At 47.6% G+C, this 15,500-nt stretch overlaps 1 protein-coding gene across 1 annotated transcript in view; it reads right to left on the reverse strand.

Annotated features, from left to right (window-relative positions):
- Nucleotides 1-15,500, reverse strand: part of LOC311103155 (protein GREB1-like) — a 49,323-nt gene that overhangs the window by 3,442 nt on the left and 30,381 nt on the right. The window contains exons 8-27 of the mRNA XM_084144705.1: nt 14,340-14,468; nt 14,022-14,144; nt 13,337-13,522; nt 12,639-13,010; nt 12,333-12,461; nt 11,755-11,964; nt 11,209-11,406; nt 10,570-10,750; nt 10,266-10,455; nt 9,916-10,052; nt 6,212-6,566; nt 3,497-3,612; nt 3,195-3,412; nt 2,608-3,007; nt 2,331-2,490; nt 2,147-2,249; nt 1,676-1,831; nt 1,204-1,340; nt 688-849; nt 1-203 (exon numbers count right to left, since the gene is read on the reverse strand). The exon at nt 1-203 is cut by the window's left edge and continues 2 nt beyond it. Of these exons, the coding sequence (XP_084000831.1) occupies nt 1-203; nt 688-849; nt 1,204-1,340; nt 1,676-1,831; nt 2,147-2,249; nt 2,331-2,490; nt 2,608-3,007; nt 3,195-3,412; nt 3,497-3,612; nt 6,212-6,566; nt 9,916-10,052; nt 10,266-10,455; nt 10,570-10,750; nt 11,209-11,406; nt 11,755-11,964; nt 12,333-12,461; nt 12,639-13,010; nt 13,337-13,522; nt 14,022-14,144; nt 14,340-14,468 (3,865 nt within the window). The remainder of the gene's footprint in view (nt 204-687; nt 850-1,203; nt 1,341-1,675; nt 1,832-2,146; nt 2,250-2,330; nt 2,491-2,607; nt 3,008-3,194; nt 3,413-3,496; nt 3,613-6,211; nt 6,567-9,915; nt 10,053-10,265; nt 10,456-10,569; nt 10,751-11,208; nt 11,407-11,754; nt 11,965-12,332; nt 12,462-12,638; nt 13,011-13,336; nt 13,523-14,021; nt 14,145-14,339; nt 14,469-15,500) is intronic.

Raw genomic sequence — 15,500 nt, forward strand, 5'->3', positions numbered from 1 at the left:
ATGCCGGCTCCATTGAAGACGGTGGGCAGCACCAGCATGATGTGGTTGGGCCAGTACTTCTTATAGATGGACATCTCGTACTCCTTGATGACCAGGATGTGGAGGTGGGCCGCCCCGTCCATGGCATGGTACAGGTTAAACAGGCCGTGCTCATGACGACCCGTTGTCGGGGTGAAGATGGGGCTCTTGATGCAGTCTGGGTTCTGATGGGGGAAAGGAGAAACATACAGCTGTATATAAAAGTTTGAGTGGGTTCTGCAAAGATTTGATGATCTTCGGGCTTCTATACTTTGTAGGACTGTATATGTTAGAGGAGGTTTCAGATGGGGAAGGTGTATAGAAAATAAAGAGAGAGAGAGAGAGAGAGAGAGAGAGAGAGAGAAACAAAGAAAGGTTGGCAGATGAGGAAAATAGGCTCTTGGGTGGTGAAATTAAGCAGTGCATTCTGTAGGGGTTAATGTAAATTTTAGAGTATGGCTGTGGTCCGATTCTCTACTCTTCTCCTCGACTTGTGTACTTGCTCATCCCCCTGGCAGATTGAAAGGCACTGGATTGTTGTAAGGAGTTTGTACCATATTTCTTAAACCAGTCCATTTCTTACATCCATAAATAGGAGTGAACGAGTGCACCCTTCAGAAGAATGGGTATTATGGTTAGTATTAGGGGTAAGGCGCTTAGTTAGGTTACCCAATCGGAGGTGAGGGGCAGTCTCATGCTCTCCAGCTGGCCTCCTGGTTGGCTGAAGCTGAAGTGGTGTTGTTTAGACTTGGGGATGATGAAGTAGAGCTGGATCTCCTCCCCCAGCAGCAGGTGGGAAAAGGTGAAGGCATGCAGCGTCGATTCATACATCTACAGGTAAAGCATATGGTGGAATACATTATTATCTATCTGAAGGTATAGAATACATTATCATACATCTACACACATACAGCTGGATCCTGGGTGGCGCAGCGGTCTAAGGCACTGCATTGCAGTGCTAGAGGCATCACTACAGACCCGGGTTCGATCCCAGGCTGTATCACAACCAGCTGTGATCGTAAGTCCATAGGCCCAGCGTCGTCCGGGTTAGGGGAGGGTTTGGCCGGGGTAGACCGTCATTGTAAATACTAATTTGTTCTTAACTGACTTGCCTAGTTAAATAAAATACAGTTGAGCACTGATTGGTAAAACTATGAATAAACAGTGTGTGTGTTCTCTGCTCACCTGGTATCTGGGGTTGAAGCCCATGTACTGGTGACACTGTTCACAGTGGTGGTAGGTGTTGTAGGTTGCATATTTGGACAGTTTGATCCTGGCCGTTCGCCTCCGCAGATACACATCCTCCTTACGTCTGGGGTTTCCTGGGGGACAGAACAGGGGCTGGGGGTTAGTTAACTTGGCAAACGCCAGTCTAGAACCATGGAACAACCATAGAACATCTCTGATAGCCACATACATATAGCTACTCTCTTAGAATAAAAGGTGCTATCTAGAACCCAAAAGGGTTCTACCTGGAACCAAAAAGGGTTCTCCTATGGGGACAGCAGAATAACCATTTTTTTCTAAGAGTGTACAGAGCTCAGCCAAGCTAGAAATAGTAGAAAAAGAGATCAGGAAGTCTAAGACAATGACATAATCTAGTAAGTCTCACAATCATAATGATAACCTAGAGAGATGTCCCGCTCTCCTGTCCTACCGTCTGTGTTGGGGTAGTAGTCAGGGCAGTAGACAGTGCTGATGTCTTCATATTTGGGGTTGTGGATAGTGTAGTCGAAGGGCATGCCCCTCAGTGTGTCTGTGATCGGCCAGGGGGCACAGGCTGGGTGGTACTGGACACACTCCAGCTGGCCACCTATATAACACACACACACGTGTTTACATTCATAATACATTCATAACAGCTCATGGGTCCTTAATCAACGTTTATACATGCATGGAAGCCTATATAATTCATTCATAATGCATTACAAATGTTGTATATACAACGCAAAGATGTCTATACTAGCAAATAGCTCCTTAAAATAACCTCTTCATGGAAGCTATATACTGTACTGTAATTCATTCGTAGTGCATTACACACGCGATGCATATTATTAAGACTAGTGCAGAGTGGAGGGTCATAGCAGTTATGGAGTTGAGGCCAGGGAGTATTGCCATGGTAACTCACTGGAGTTGATATCTTCCTCGTCATAGATGTCCACCTCCATCAGTCTGATCAGCATACGAGACAGGATGCCCAGAAACTGGAGGTATGCTCCTGTCTTCCCCACCTGAACAGGTTACAGCAGTCAGAATAGTGTGTGTGTGTGCGTGTGTCTGTCACTTGTGTGTGCATGCATGTGTGTGTGTACCTGTGGGGGTCCACTGAGCAGCAGTCTGCGGGGGTGGAAGTTGTCCGTGCGTCCCTCTGCAGGGCGGTTGCTGCTGTCCATGTGGCAAGGCCTTGGGATGGTCCACTGGCGGTAATACAGAGACTGTTCTGTACACGTCATCATCTTACTCAGCAGAGGTCTGATCCAGAGGAAAAGAAAGCAGAGGAAACGTTGATATACAGCATCATATTACACACCAGTGTGTGTGGAGCTGGCCCAGGCTACAGACAGGTGAGGTGTGTGTGTTTGTTCTTACCTGAAGGAGCTGGCCCAGGCCACAGACAGGTGCGGCAGGAAGGAGGTGCAGCGAGGCAGTCCGCTCCCGTCGCACGCTGTGATGATGTCATAGAGCGCCCGGGGCAGCAGCACGGAGGGGGGTCGACTCACCCCCCGCGCCCAGGAGCAGCTCTGAAGGGGGGAGGGGGGAAGGGTGGAGGAGGAGTCAGAGGAGGTTGACTTGGAGGGCCAGCGCTGGGTGTCGGAGGGGTTAGGTGGGTTAGGGTTTGGACAGGGGGAGCGATGGGGGTCAGGGGGGGTGGTGTGGAGATGGAGGGTGTCCGCACCACTGCTGTCGGAGAAGGATCGGGGGGGCTGGGGGGCTGAGGGAGGGTGAGGGGGAGGGCAATGACCCAAACCAGGGACCTCCAACTTCAGAGCTAGAGGGAAGACAGGAGAGGAGGAAGAGGGTAAGGGATGTATACAGAGATGAGTTATAAACGGTCAAATTGGTTGTTTAAGGTTATAAACACCCATGTTGAAAGTATAGTATATTATTGAATAGCTAGAATTGTGTTGTATTTCATTTCATTGAATTTGGCCAGTGGATGGCGCTCCATCGCTCACCGTTCTCTCCCCCCTCCTCCTCCTCGTTGTCGGTGCTGCTGAGTTTGTCCGGGTCGCTCTCTGATAGGTCGCTACCGGGGCCAGGGGCGTGGCTGTGGGGTTGTGACCCCTGGGACTCCACCCTCACCAGGTAGGCAGCCAATCCCAGCTCCTCCTCCAGTGATGTGCGCTGCAGGTAGGAGGAGCTTATCACACGCAGGTCACAGTACTTCAGTGATCTGGTCGGAGAGAGAAAATACATCAATCAATCAACCAATCAGGATAAATATACAGGCACTATGTGTGTGTGTGTGTGTGTGTACCTGGGTAGGGACTCTCCCAGGGGGTCTGCCCCAGAGAGGATGAGGATACAGGGGAGAGCCTCTAGCTCCAGGTAGGTACGGGGAACCCAGTCTGTCTCCTTGATCTTCAGCCATGCCTGGACACAAAACACACAGACAGGCTTTACCCAAGTGCTAGAACAATAACGGATCTAATAATATAGGAAATTCCACCCATTCACATTGACTGACTTTCCCACCAGCTTCCTGTTGCAGGTGCAAGACTTCTGCCACACCAACTCACTCTTTAAATGGCTACCTAATGGACTGGAAGCATGACTAGGGAATGTGTAGTGTTAGTAGAATGTTTGATACGTAATGTATAGCTCTTCAACCTTGGTGTTTACGTTACAGCCTTATTCTAAAATGGATTAAATAAATAAAAATCTTCAGCAATCTACACACAATACCCCATAATGACAAAGCGAAATAAACAGGTTTTTTGAAAGTTTTACAAATGTATAAAAAATTAAAAACAGAAATACCTTATTTACATAAGTATTCAGACGTTTTGCTATGAGACTCGAAATTGAGCTCAGGTGCATCCTGTTTCCATTGGTCATCCTTGAGATATTTCTACAACTTGATTGGAGTCCACCTGTCTGTGGTAAATTCAATTGATTGGACATGATTTGGAAAGGCACACACCTGTCTATATAAGGTCCCACAGTTGACAGTGCATGTCAGAGCCAAAACCAAGCCATGAGGTCGAAGGAATTGTCCGTAGATCTCCGAGACAGGATTATGTCGAGGCACAGATCTGGGGGAAGGGTACCAAAACATTTCTGCAGCATTAAAGGTCCCCAAGAACACAGCGGCGTCCATCATTCTTAAATGGAAGATGTTTGGAACCACCAAGACTCTTCCTAGAGCTGGCCGCCCGGCCAAAGTGAGCAATCAGGGGAAAAGGGCCTTGGTCAGGGAGGTGACCAAGAACCTGATGATCACTCTGACAGAGCTCTAGAGTTCCTCTGTGGAGATGGGAGAACCTTCCAGAAGGACAACCATCTCTGCAGCTCTCCACCAATCAGGCCTTTATGGTAGAGTGGCCAGACGGAAGCCACTCCTCAGTAAAAGGCACATGACAGCCCGCCTGGAGTTTACCAAAAGGCACCTAAAGACTCTCAGACCATGAGAAACAAGATTCTCTGGTCTGATGAAACCAACATTGAACTCTTTGGCCTGAGTGCCAAGTGTCACGTCTGAAGGAAACCTGGCACCATCCCTACGGTGAAGCATAGTGTGGGCAGCATCATGCTGTGGGGATGTTTTTCAGCGGCAGGGACTGGGAGACTAGTCAGGATCGAGGAAAAGATGAACGGAGCAAAGTACAGAGAGATCCTTGATGAAAACCTGCTCCAGAGCGCTCAGGACCTCAGACTGGGTTGAAGGTTTACCTTCCAACAGGACAACAACCCTAAGCACACAGCCAAGACAACGCAGGAGTGGCTTCGAGACAAGTCTCTGAATGTCCTTGAGTGGCCCAGCCAGAGCCCGGACTTGAACCCGATCGAACGTCTGAAAATAGCTGTGCAGCAAAGCTCCCATCCAACCTGACAGAGCTTTAGAGGATCTGCAGAAAATAATGGGAGAAACTCCCCAAATACAAGTGTGCCAAGCTTGTAGCGTCATACCCAAGAAGACTCAATGCTGTAATCGCTGCCAAAGGTGCTTCAACAAAGTACTGAGTAAAGGGTCTGAATACTTATGTAAATAGTCTGAATACTTTCCGAAGGCACTGTATGTGAAAATGGCACGTTTCTATGTTTAGCAGATAAAAAGATAGAGAACGATAAGTGTTTCCAATGACATCATCAACCAATTAGTAGACAATTAGTAGGCAATGCCAACTCACAATTGGTCGAAATCAAAACGATGCACACCGATGATGTAATTGGAAACACTTATCTTCCTCTATCTTTTTTACTACAAAACATAGAAATGCGCCATTTTCACATATGTTGATGTTGGGGTGGTGCTGGAGATTATGAATATGAAGTTGAACAATTGTGAAGTTTCCCTTTAAGGTGAGGGTTAAGATCAGATTTCAAGACGATAAAAGTTTAGAAATAGGTGGGGGTTATACATAATTATGACTTTGTGGCTGTGGTAACTAGTGACGAGCCCTTTAAACGAACTCACCTGAAGGCAATCAGTGGCTACCTAATGGACTGGAAGAATGACTAGGGAATGTGTAGTGTTAGTAGAATGTTTGATATGTAATGTATACATCTTCAACCTTGGTGTTTACATTAAGGTTTTATTGAACAAAAAAAAACATCTGTTACCATCCCACCTATATTCCCTTAACCATTTCACCGGGTTAGCCCTTTCATCTGTACTCCTCCTGTGTTCTTAACGGCACACCATCACGCTAGCCCATACCAACACCAGCAATCCAACCTAATATATACAGTCTTTTCAGCCTACCAGTTTTTACAAATAATGTTATAATATATGTAACCTGCCCTATATTGAGATTGTCTTACAATCCTTTCAACTAACTGTCATATGGGTAGCTAACTGTTATGTGGCTAACCAGGATCCGTATGTATTAAGTGTCTCAGATTAGAGTGCTGATCTAGGATCAGGTCCCCCCTGTCCATGTAATCTTATTCATTGTGATCTAAAAGGCAAAAGCAAAACTGATCATAAATCAGAACTCTTGACCCAGTTGTCCTGTGGTTTATCCCCTACCTTGATGCGCTCAGTGAAGCTCTGTCCTATGCTGAGGGCTTGGCTGGGGTTTCCCAGGATGATCTCAAAGCGCTCCCCCAGCCCCAGTCTCTGTCTGACCCACGCCAGCCGCTGGTGGGCCCACCCTGCCAGAGCCAATGAGGGGATCCGTAGCAGCACCATGTGACCGTGGTGGGTGGGGCATCGCTGGGCGGAGCTGAGCAGGCTCTGGACTATCTCCAGCGTCTCGACGGAGGTGTGTTTATGTATGCTCCGCCCCCCTGAGCCAGGCCGACCTGACACAGCCATCAGGGCCACACAGTAGTGCTGGACCAAAACCTGGGTCCGGATCACTGCACTGTGTAGCTTGGGGAACCTGGGACAGGGGATCGAGAATTTTCTTGTGTCATTTCGATACCCCAAATTAAATCAAATGTGTTTCTCTCAGTGATGTAGTCGAGTCACTAATCGTTAAGTCTGAGTCGAGTCCCAAGTCCCCTGTGCTCGTGTCCGAGTCACGAGTCCCTAGGGCTGAAGTCCGAGTCCCAGTGCTCGAGTCCTGGTCCAAGTGTTCAAGTCTGAGTCGCAGGGTCCACATTAACTCAAAATAAAGTGATTTACCCAGTCAGATATAGCGTAATGTCAAGAGGAATTATTTAGTCAATACATTGTTTGCTATCCCTTTTCCTTTCTTTCTGTGCCACCAAATGTTTGCATAAAGGCTACTGGTAAAGTTACCAGGTTGTTAGCAAGCTAGCTAATTAGGTAAATTGACTGAACAAGGTGTAGCCTGCAATATGGTTTACGCATGTAAAATGTGTCTCTCCAATGCGCGATAGAAAGAAAAAAACGTAGCGCCGGTAATATGGGTCATAACTTTTTGAATGGTAAGAAACAAGCCATTTTCTCTGTAGAAAAGAGGGAGACTTGGCAGAACCTGGCTATGGGATGCAGTGGGGAGAGTGGGAGGGAGCGGGAAGACAAATTCAAAGACAGCCTACTTTTCTATACTCAAGGGGGAGAGAGACAAACAAAGCTAGACTGTTGTTTTACTATTAAACTCAATGCTTTCGTTTTTAATTTCATAAAGCAGCTTGTGTTTCTTAACCTTTTACTGTGTTGGGCTAAATCAGGGTCACATAGAGTGATTCTTAGTAGTCTTAAACAAATCTAATTTGAAACAAAAGTATACACCTCACACAAATGGTTATGGGCTTTAAAAAACTGAAGACACCATGTCAGATATAGAGTTGAAATGTATTAAATGTTTAGTTTGCATCCCAATATTACACTTTATATACAGTTGAAGTCGGAAGTTTAGCCTAGCCAAATACATTTAAACTCAGTTTTCCACAATTCCTGACATTTAATCCTAGTAAAAATTCCCTGTCTTAGGTCAGTTAGGATCACCACTTTATTTTAAGAATGTGAAATGTCAGAATAATAGTAGAGAGAAGGATTTATTTCAGCTTTTATTTTTTTCATCACATTCCCAGTGGGTCAGAAGTTTACATACATGTTTAACTTGGGTCAAACGTTTCGGGTAGCCTTCCACAAGCTTCCCACAATAAGTTGGGTGAATTTTGGCCCATTCCTCCTGACAGCGCTGGTGTAACTGAGTCAGGTTTGTAGGCCTCCTTGCTCGCACACACTTTTTCAGTTCTGCCCACACATTTTCTATAGGATTGAGGTCAGGGCTTGGTGATGGCCACTCCAATACCTTGACTTTGTTATCCTTAAGCCCTTTTGCCACAACTTTGGAAGTATGCTTGGGGTCATTGTCCATTTGGAAGACCCATTTGCGACCAAGCTTTAACTTCCTGACTGATGTCTTGAGGTGTTGCTTTAATATATACACATAATTTTCCTTCCTCATGATGCCATCTATTTTGTGAAGTGCACCAGTCCCTCCTGCAGCAAAGCACCCCCACAGCATGATGCTGCCACCCCCGTGCTTCACGGTTGGGATGGTGTTCTTCGGCTTGCAAGCAACCCCCTTTTCCTCCAAACATAACGATGGTCATTATGGCCAAACAGTTCTATTTTTGTTTCATCAGACCAGAGGACATTTTTCCAAAAAGTATGACCTTTGTCCCCATGTGCAGTTGCAAACCGTAGTCTGGCTTTTTTATGGCGGTTTGGAGCAGTGGCTTCTTCCTTGCTGAGCGGCCTTTCAGGTTATGTCGATATAGGACTCGTTTTACTGTGGATAAAGATACTTTTGTACCTGTTTCCTCCAGCATCTTCACAAGGTCCTTTGCTGTTGTTCTGGGATTGATTTGCACTTTTCGCACCAAAGTACGTTAATCTCTAGGAGACAGAACGCGTCTCCTTCCTGAGCGGTATGACGGCTGCGTGGTCCCATGGTGTTTATACTTGCGTACTATTGTTTGTACAGATGAACGTGGTACCTTCAGTCGTTTGGAAATTGCTCCCAAGGATAAACCAGACTTGTGGAGGTCTACAATATTTTTTCTGAGGTCTTGGCTGATTTCTTTTGATTTTCCCATGATGTCAAGCAAAGAGGCACTGAGTTTGAAGGTAGGCCTTGAAATACATCCACAGGTACACCTCCAATTGACTCAAATAATGTCAATTAGCCTATCAGAAGCTTCTAAGGCCATAATATAATATAATTTTAAAGGCACAGTCAATTTAGTGTATGTAAACTTCTGACCCACTGGAATTGTGATACAGTGAATTATAATTGAAATAATCTGTCTGTAAACAATTGTTGGAAAGATTACTTGTGTCATGCACAAAGTAGATGTCCTAACCGACTATAGTTTGTTAACAAGAAATTTGTGGAGTGGTTGAAAAACTAGTTTTAATGACTCCAACCGAAGCTTATGTAAACTTCCGACTTCAACTGTACATCACAGAAGACTGAAATATAACAAAACTGTTTGACATAGAAACAACGGATTTTCGTTGTAAAAAAAAAAAAACATCTTTAGGAATTATGAAATTATGAAAGATATTCATAACATTCCACCCATGAGGCCAAAGAGGACGCTTTGGTCATTGACTGCAGCAAAGGGCTGCCCAGGCAAAGGGTAGCTAACTAGAAGGCTGGTGACTGGTTAGCTACAGGGAAGCAACAGAGTCGCCTGCGCAACGTGTATGATCGGAGCGGAGCCTGCCTGTCTGCCAACACTCATCGTTTGCTCCCCCGCAGCTCACCAGCTGATGTAGGCTGTGTGTGCCGGGTGTGGCGCGTCCTTCCCAATGATGAACAGGACCCTAGCTGCGCTGCGCATCTAGTGCTGCTAATATTCTGCTTATCACAGGCAATCCAGTCCAAGTGCAAAGTCACGAGAAGGCGAGTCCAAGTCTGATTCACCAATGGTCACGTCCAAGTCGAGCCACAAGTCATGAAAATCGAGACTCGAGTCAGACTCAAGTCTGAGTCCTGGACTCGAGTACTACAACACATACGGTCTCTATTTACTGTATATTTACATATACGGTTAATTGTGTGTTTTTCTTGTACCTGTGTGATTGTGTGTGAGTGTGCATGTGTGTTTGTGTGAGTGTGTATGTATGTATGTATGCACAGTATGATGACTGTGTGTGAGTGTGTGTAAGGGTGTGTTTGAGAGTGAGTGAGTGAGCGAGAGTGCCTTTGTGAGTATGCGTCTTAGTGTGTGCGTATGTATGCATGATGAATATGTGTGTGTGTAAGAGTGTGTATGTATATATTTGTTCATGTGTGTGTGTGTTACCTCTCCTCCAGAGCAGAGGCCATGCTTTCGAAGGAGCTGTCGTAGCGGAGGAGAGGCAAGCCGCTGCCTGAACGAGTCGAGTCCAGCAGCTCCGACACACCAAAGTACCGCGTCTTCTCATGGTACAGATCCATGTCCTAGACAAACACACACACACACACACACACACACACACACACACACACACACACACACACACACACACACACACACACACACACACACACACACACACACACAGAGAGTTTGAGACAACAGTGTGTGTGTGTGTGTGTGTGTGTGTGTGTGTGTGTGTGTGTGACTGTGTGTGTGTCTGTGTCAGTGTGGGTCTGTGTGTGTGAATGTCTTACGTTATTGAAGGTGGAGGGCCAGTGTATCTCGTTGTAAGGGCTGATGCGTGTGTGTTGTGTCTGCAGGGCAAAGGGGAACGAGGTGACGTGGAGAGTCAGGATGTTGGTGGCATCTCTGATCTGAAGGGAGTTGAGCAGGCTGTCCACGAACCCACCGCCGGAGTCACCACCGTTGGCACCGTACGGTCCACTGGGAGACAGGGGGATGTATACTGTACGTTACGGTCACGTTAGAAACACAGGGACACACTCACACAGACACACGCAAGCAAAAAAGCACACAAACGCACACACGCACACACACCTGCTGATGTCCCAGTGTGCGTGGTCATGGACCAGGATGTAGAGTGTGTTGGAGTTCCTGTGTGCTTCCTGTATGAGGTCATCAATGCGCGCCCTGGCCTCCTGGTCCATCTTGACCACGTAGCGCTCAGCCTCTCTCTGAGACAGACACTCCTGCTCCAACCCCAGCTGCTGGAGGACACCTACAGGCATAGACAATGATTAAACACACACAAGCTCGAACGCACACGTGCGGACACACACACACCCACACCCACACAAACATACACACACATGACACCAATGTGTTTCAGGTGAAGGGTTGAGTAACGCGAGTGAACACATTTCTCAAGGATTCTATAATACACCAGCAGAGGGCTCTGTGTTTTCAACCTGCTATACAACACAGACATCAGCTAGAGGAGAACAAGACCTGAAGACAACTTCCTGGAAGTCACCTCAGAGGGATTGAGGTGAAGGCGGGAAGGAGGAGGAAGGAGGAGGAAGATGAAGAGGAGAGTCTGCTGAACTGTGAGATGAACGTGGAGGAGAAAGAGAAAGAGATAGAGGAGAGGGAAAAGAGGAATGTTGATGTTGATATCTGGAATAGAAGTGAAAGAAAAGAGAAGGAAGAATAGGAGGAAGAGAGGAGGGATCTCACCTGAGTTCCAGAGATGCAGTACAGTCTGTTGGAAGGTGACCTCAGATGGAGGAACACAGATGAGGAAGTGGACCCTGTTGAAGGAGCCCAGGTCCAGGTTCTGAGTGCTGGAGTCAGCTATGGCACACACATGGGACAGCAGCTTCCTGGCTACCGCCAACTGGATGGGCCGCACCTCCCGCCACTCCACACAGTACTCTACACACACACAGAAACACACACACACGTTAGACATACACGTTAGACACAAATGTATATACACGCACACATGGAAACACACGTTTTAGACACCACACAAATGTATAAACATAATGCACACTCACACACATACAGACACAGGTTTTGGACAGACTCTACACATATCATGCACAAAGTCATAAACGCAACACATATACACAACACACACACACACACAAAACATATTACACACACCTCTTGCCACTTCACATGAAATTCTACACACATACAGTATGTAGGTACAGTATGTAGCTTAGTCAAACTACACACATTTCATGATGTTCTCTCCACACAGAGTGCATGTCTCACCTGAGCAGGAGTCCTTGGGGCTCTCAGCTCTGTCTTTGGGGCTGCCTGTGTGTCTGTCTGTGGCTGGCTCTTTGGGGCTGCCTGTAGCTCTGTCCGTCTGTCTGTCTTTAGGGCTGCTGTCTCCTGTGGACTCCTGACTGCTGGACAGGGGGGACAGCTGGCTACTGCTCTCCACAGCAGCACTCTCCAGCAACACATCTACCTCACCATCTGACAAACACATACAATATGGTGAGTACATGCATACAGTAAACAATGTACAGTGTACATCTCTCAGAGCACTTAGAAAATATGTATATGAAACAAATCCATTGAAGTTAAGATGGGTAAATACACACACACGCACAAACACAGACACACTTTCTCAGCATCCAGGTGGGTTGTGTACAGATGTAACATCATCATTTGATCACTGTTTTGTTGATGAGAAGCAGGAAATGCTAATTTCAGACTTGATTGTCCCTTATGTAAAACGTATCAAAATATCCATTCATTATATAATCTACATTGCTGCAGGATAATTTTTCGGCTGTAGCAAACTGGCTCAAATGAAGATCCTACATCTGTAGTAGTCTTACCAGGTCCCAGAGAGTTGCAGAAGGTGGTGAGTTCCTGGGTCATGCCAGAGGACAACTGTTGACTGATCTCTCTCAGACTATCACTGGGACTGAACATCCCCTCAGCCAGGGTACGACACTGGTGTTTACCTACACACACACGCACACACAAATAGTATACACCAGTTATTACACACACGCATGCATGCACACAAAAGTCTGCAACTCCACTCACACCATAAGTCGAAGTGTAAACACACATAGCAAATGTAAAAGACACAAGCAGGCACCCACACACAATATTACACCCCCCTCCCCACCACACACCTGTCACCACCACACAGGACTCAGTCTCCTGTCCCTTGGCTGTACAGATGATGACCACATAGTTGGTATGAGCCAGCCGTCCCTCCATCAGCCTAGTGAAGGTGTCAGCCAGCCCCAGAGCCATTGAGGTCTTCTCCCCCAGCACCACTACTCCCTCCCCACATGACGAGGCTGCCAGCTGGGCCAGCCAGGGCAGCTGGGAGGGGGTGAGGGCCTGGGCCTGTGGCAGCCCAGGCAGAGTGGAGGGAGCCTGAGGGAGGGAGAGGCCAGGCTGGGGCTGCTGGTACTGGCGGATCTCACTGAGGTGGGACTCTCTCCAGGAGCGCATGAAGATCTGCTCCAGGTCCTGGATCAGCGGGACCTGGTCTGGGCCTGGAGGGAAATGACAATAACCAGTTATTACCAACTCGGTTTTTAACGATTGCCTCAATGTAATAGTACGTTCTGCACAATTCAGCCTTTTTAACTGGGGCGGCAGGTAACCTAGCAGTTAAGAGGCTTGGGCCAGTAACCTAAATGTCGTTGGTTCGAATCCCTGAGCCGACTGAAAAATCTGTCGATGTGCCCTTGAGCAAGGCACTTAACCCTAAATGCTCCTGTAAATCACTCTGGATAAGAGCGTCTGCTAAATGACTACAATGTCAAATGTAACTGTGAGCATGACTAAAATAAAAAATGAAATCAACCATCTCTCTCACCTAGTTGCACCAGGTAGTATACAGTGAGTAGTATCTGCATCTCTGCAGACAGGGGCTGTATAGGAGAGGGTCCATAGTGTTGGTAGATCCTGGGCAGGGCCTGGCTGTTCTGATAGCAGCTCTGGAGCAGGGAGCTGACTTGCACATCACACACCTTACCACTCAGCTGGGGTAGGCTGCCATGACCTGGGGACCAGAGACACACACACACACACACACACACACACACACAGACAGGTCACACACACAGACAGGCACGCACACACACACGTACACACACACACACCAGATGCTACTGCACAGGATCAGGTTGTGGGAAAATGGAGAGTGAGCTAATGGATACCCCCAGGGGATGGAGGGATGAGGGGGATGGGTGGGAAACAGAATAGAGGTGAAAGGATGAGAGGTGGGGAAATGATAATTGATCCAGGTGAAGCGGTGGTTGAGTGAGAGAGAGGTGGAGTAACAAGTTGGGGTGAAGGGGTGAGATAGAGCAGAGGACATTATGACCTTTCCACTGCTGAGCTAAGAAGCTTTAGGACAGTGGCTCAGACTCCGGTCCTCAAGGGCCTCAGTGTCTGCTGGGTTTTGGTTGCACTCTTGCGTTTAATGTCACTGTGGAATAGGAACACACATACACACACAAATACGCACGCACGCACACGTGCACACACACACTTCTGACCTCTGAAGATGACGGGCTGGAGTCTGCAGGTGTTCAACAGCTGCTCAGGCACTGTGACAGACGGCCCGGGGGGGGAGGGGGGGTGGGAGGACCCCTGGGACACACTCTCTGGGGGGGCATGGTCTGTGGGCACAGGAACACACACACACTCAGCAGGTAGCAGAGATAAAACAGTGGTAACTAACTATACCCACAAAGAAAAGAGCAGCCTTGTATGCTAGTTAGCTTCTGACATCTGAAATTGCATGCACGCATGTGTGCACGCACACACGGGACACACACATGCACTCTCTCGCTCTCTCTCTCTCTCTCTCCTACCTGGTTTGGTACCATTGGTGAGTGATGAGGAAGAGGAGGAGGAGGAGGAAGATGGGGGGGTCTTCACAGCTGAAGACTCAGGAGACCAGCCTTTGTGTCTCTTTTTAGGTGGTCCCGCATTGAATGTACCTGACAGGACAAGTAACACACTGTTATGTATTGTATGTCTCTGGGGTTGGGGATGCTTCTGGATTTGTATGCACATTTTTAAAAAAATACAGAATATACAGAATAATGTCTTCTTGATGGACAATTAACATTCATTCATTATTTCATAAGGCACCCTAAATACAGTGCATTCTAGTTCACCTGTTTGTTTGTTCGTTAATTCATTCTTCTGTTTATCCAACAGATCAGCCAGCAAGCCAGCCAGCCAGCCAACCAACCTGCCAGCCAGCTAACCAACCAGCCAGCAAGCCAGCCAGCAAGCCAGGCAACCAGCCAGCTAACTAACCAGCCAGCAAGCCAGCCAGCAAGCCAGCCAACCAGCCTGCCAGCCAGCCAGCCAGACAGCCAGCTAACCAACCAGCCAGCAAGCCAGCCAGCCAGCAAGCCAGCCAGCCAGCCAGCCAGCCAGCCAGCCAGCTAACCGACCAGCCATCAAGCCAGCCAGCCAGCCAGCAAGCAAGCCAACCAGCCTGCCAGCCAGTCAGCCAGACAGCCAGCTAACCAACCAGACAGCAAGCCAGTCAGCAAGCCAGTCAACCAGCCAGCTAACTAACCAGCCAGCCAGTTAGTCAACCAACCAGCTAACTAACCAGCCAGCCAGTTAGTCAACCAGCCAGCTAGCTAACCAACCAACCAGCCAGCTAACTAACCAGCCAGCCAGTTAGCCAACCAGCCAGCTAACTAACCAGCCAGCTAACTAACCAGCCAGCCAGTTAGACAACCAGACAGCTAACTAACCAGCCAGCCAGTTAGCCAACCAGCCAGCAGGCAGTATAACCGTAGCTCACTATTGACCATAAAGATAGCACGGTCTTTGTCATATAAACCAGCTCCTCCTCTTCCCCTCTACACGTGCTGTCTTTCCTCTCCTCTCTGCCTGCTCTCTTCTTATGCAGCAACAGAGACAAAGACCAAAGGGTCCACGTGTTGAAACGCCCCTATCAAAACCCAGACTGGCAGGAAGGAAGCCTTCAACTTTACAACTAAACCCAC

This window comes from Coregonus lavaretus (assembly GCF_964263955.1).
Source record: "Coregonus lavaretus genome assembly, chromosome: 27".
NCBI lineage: Eukaryota > Metazoa > Chordata > Actinopteri > Salmoniformes > Salmonidae > Coregonus > Coregonus lavaretus.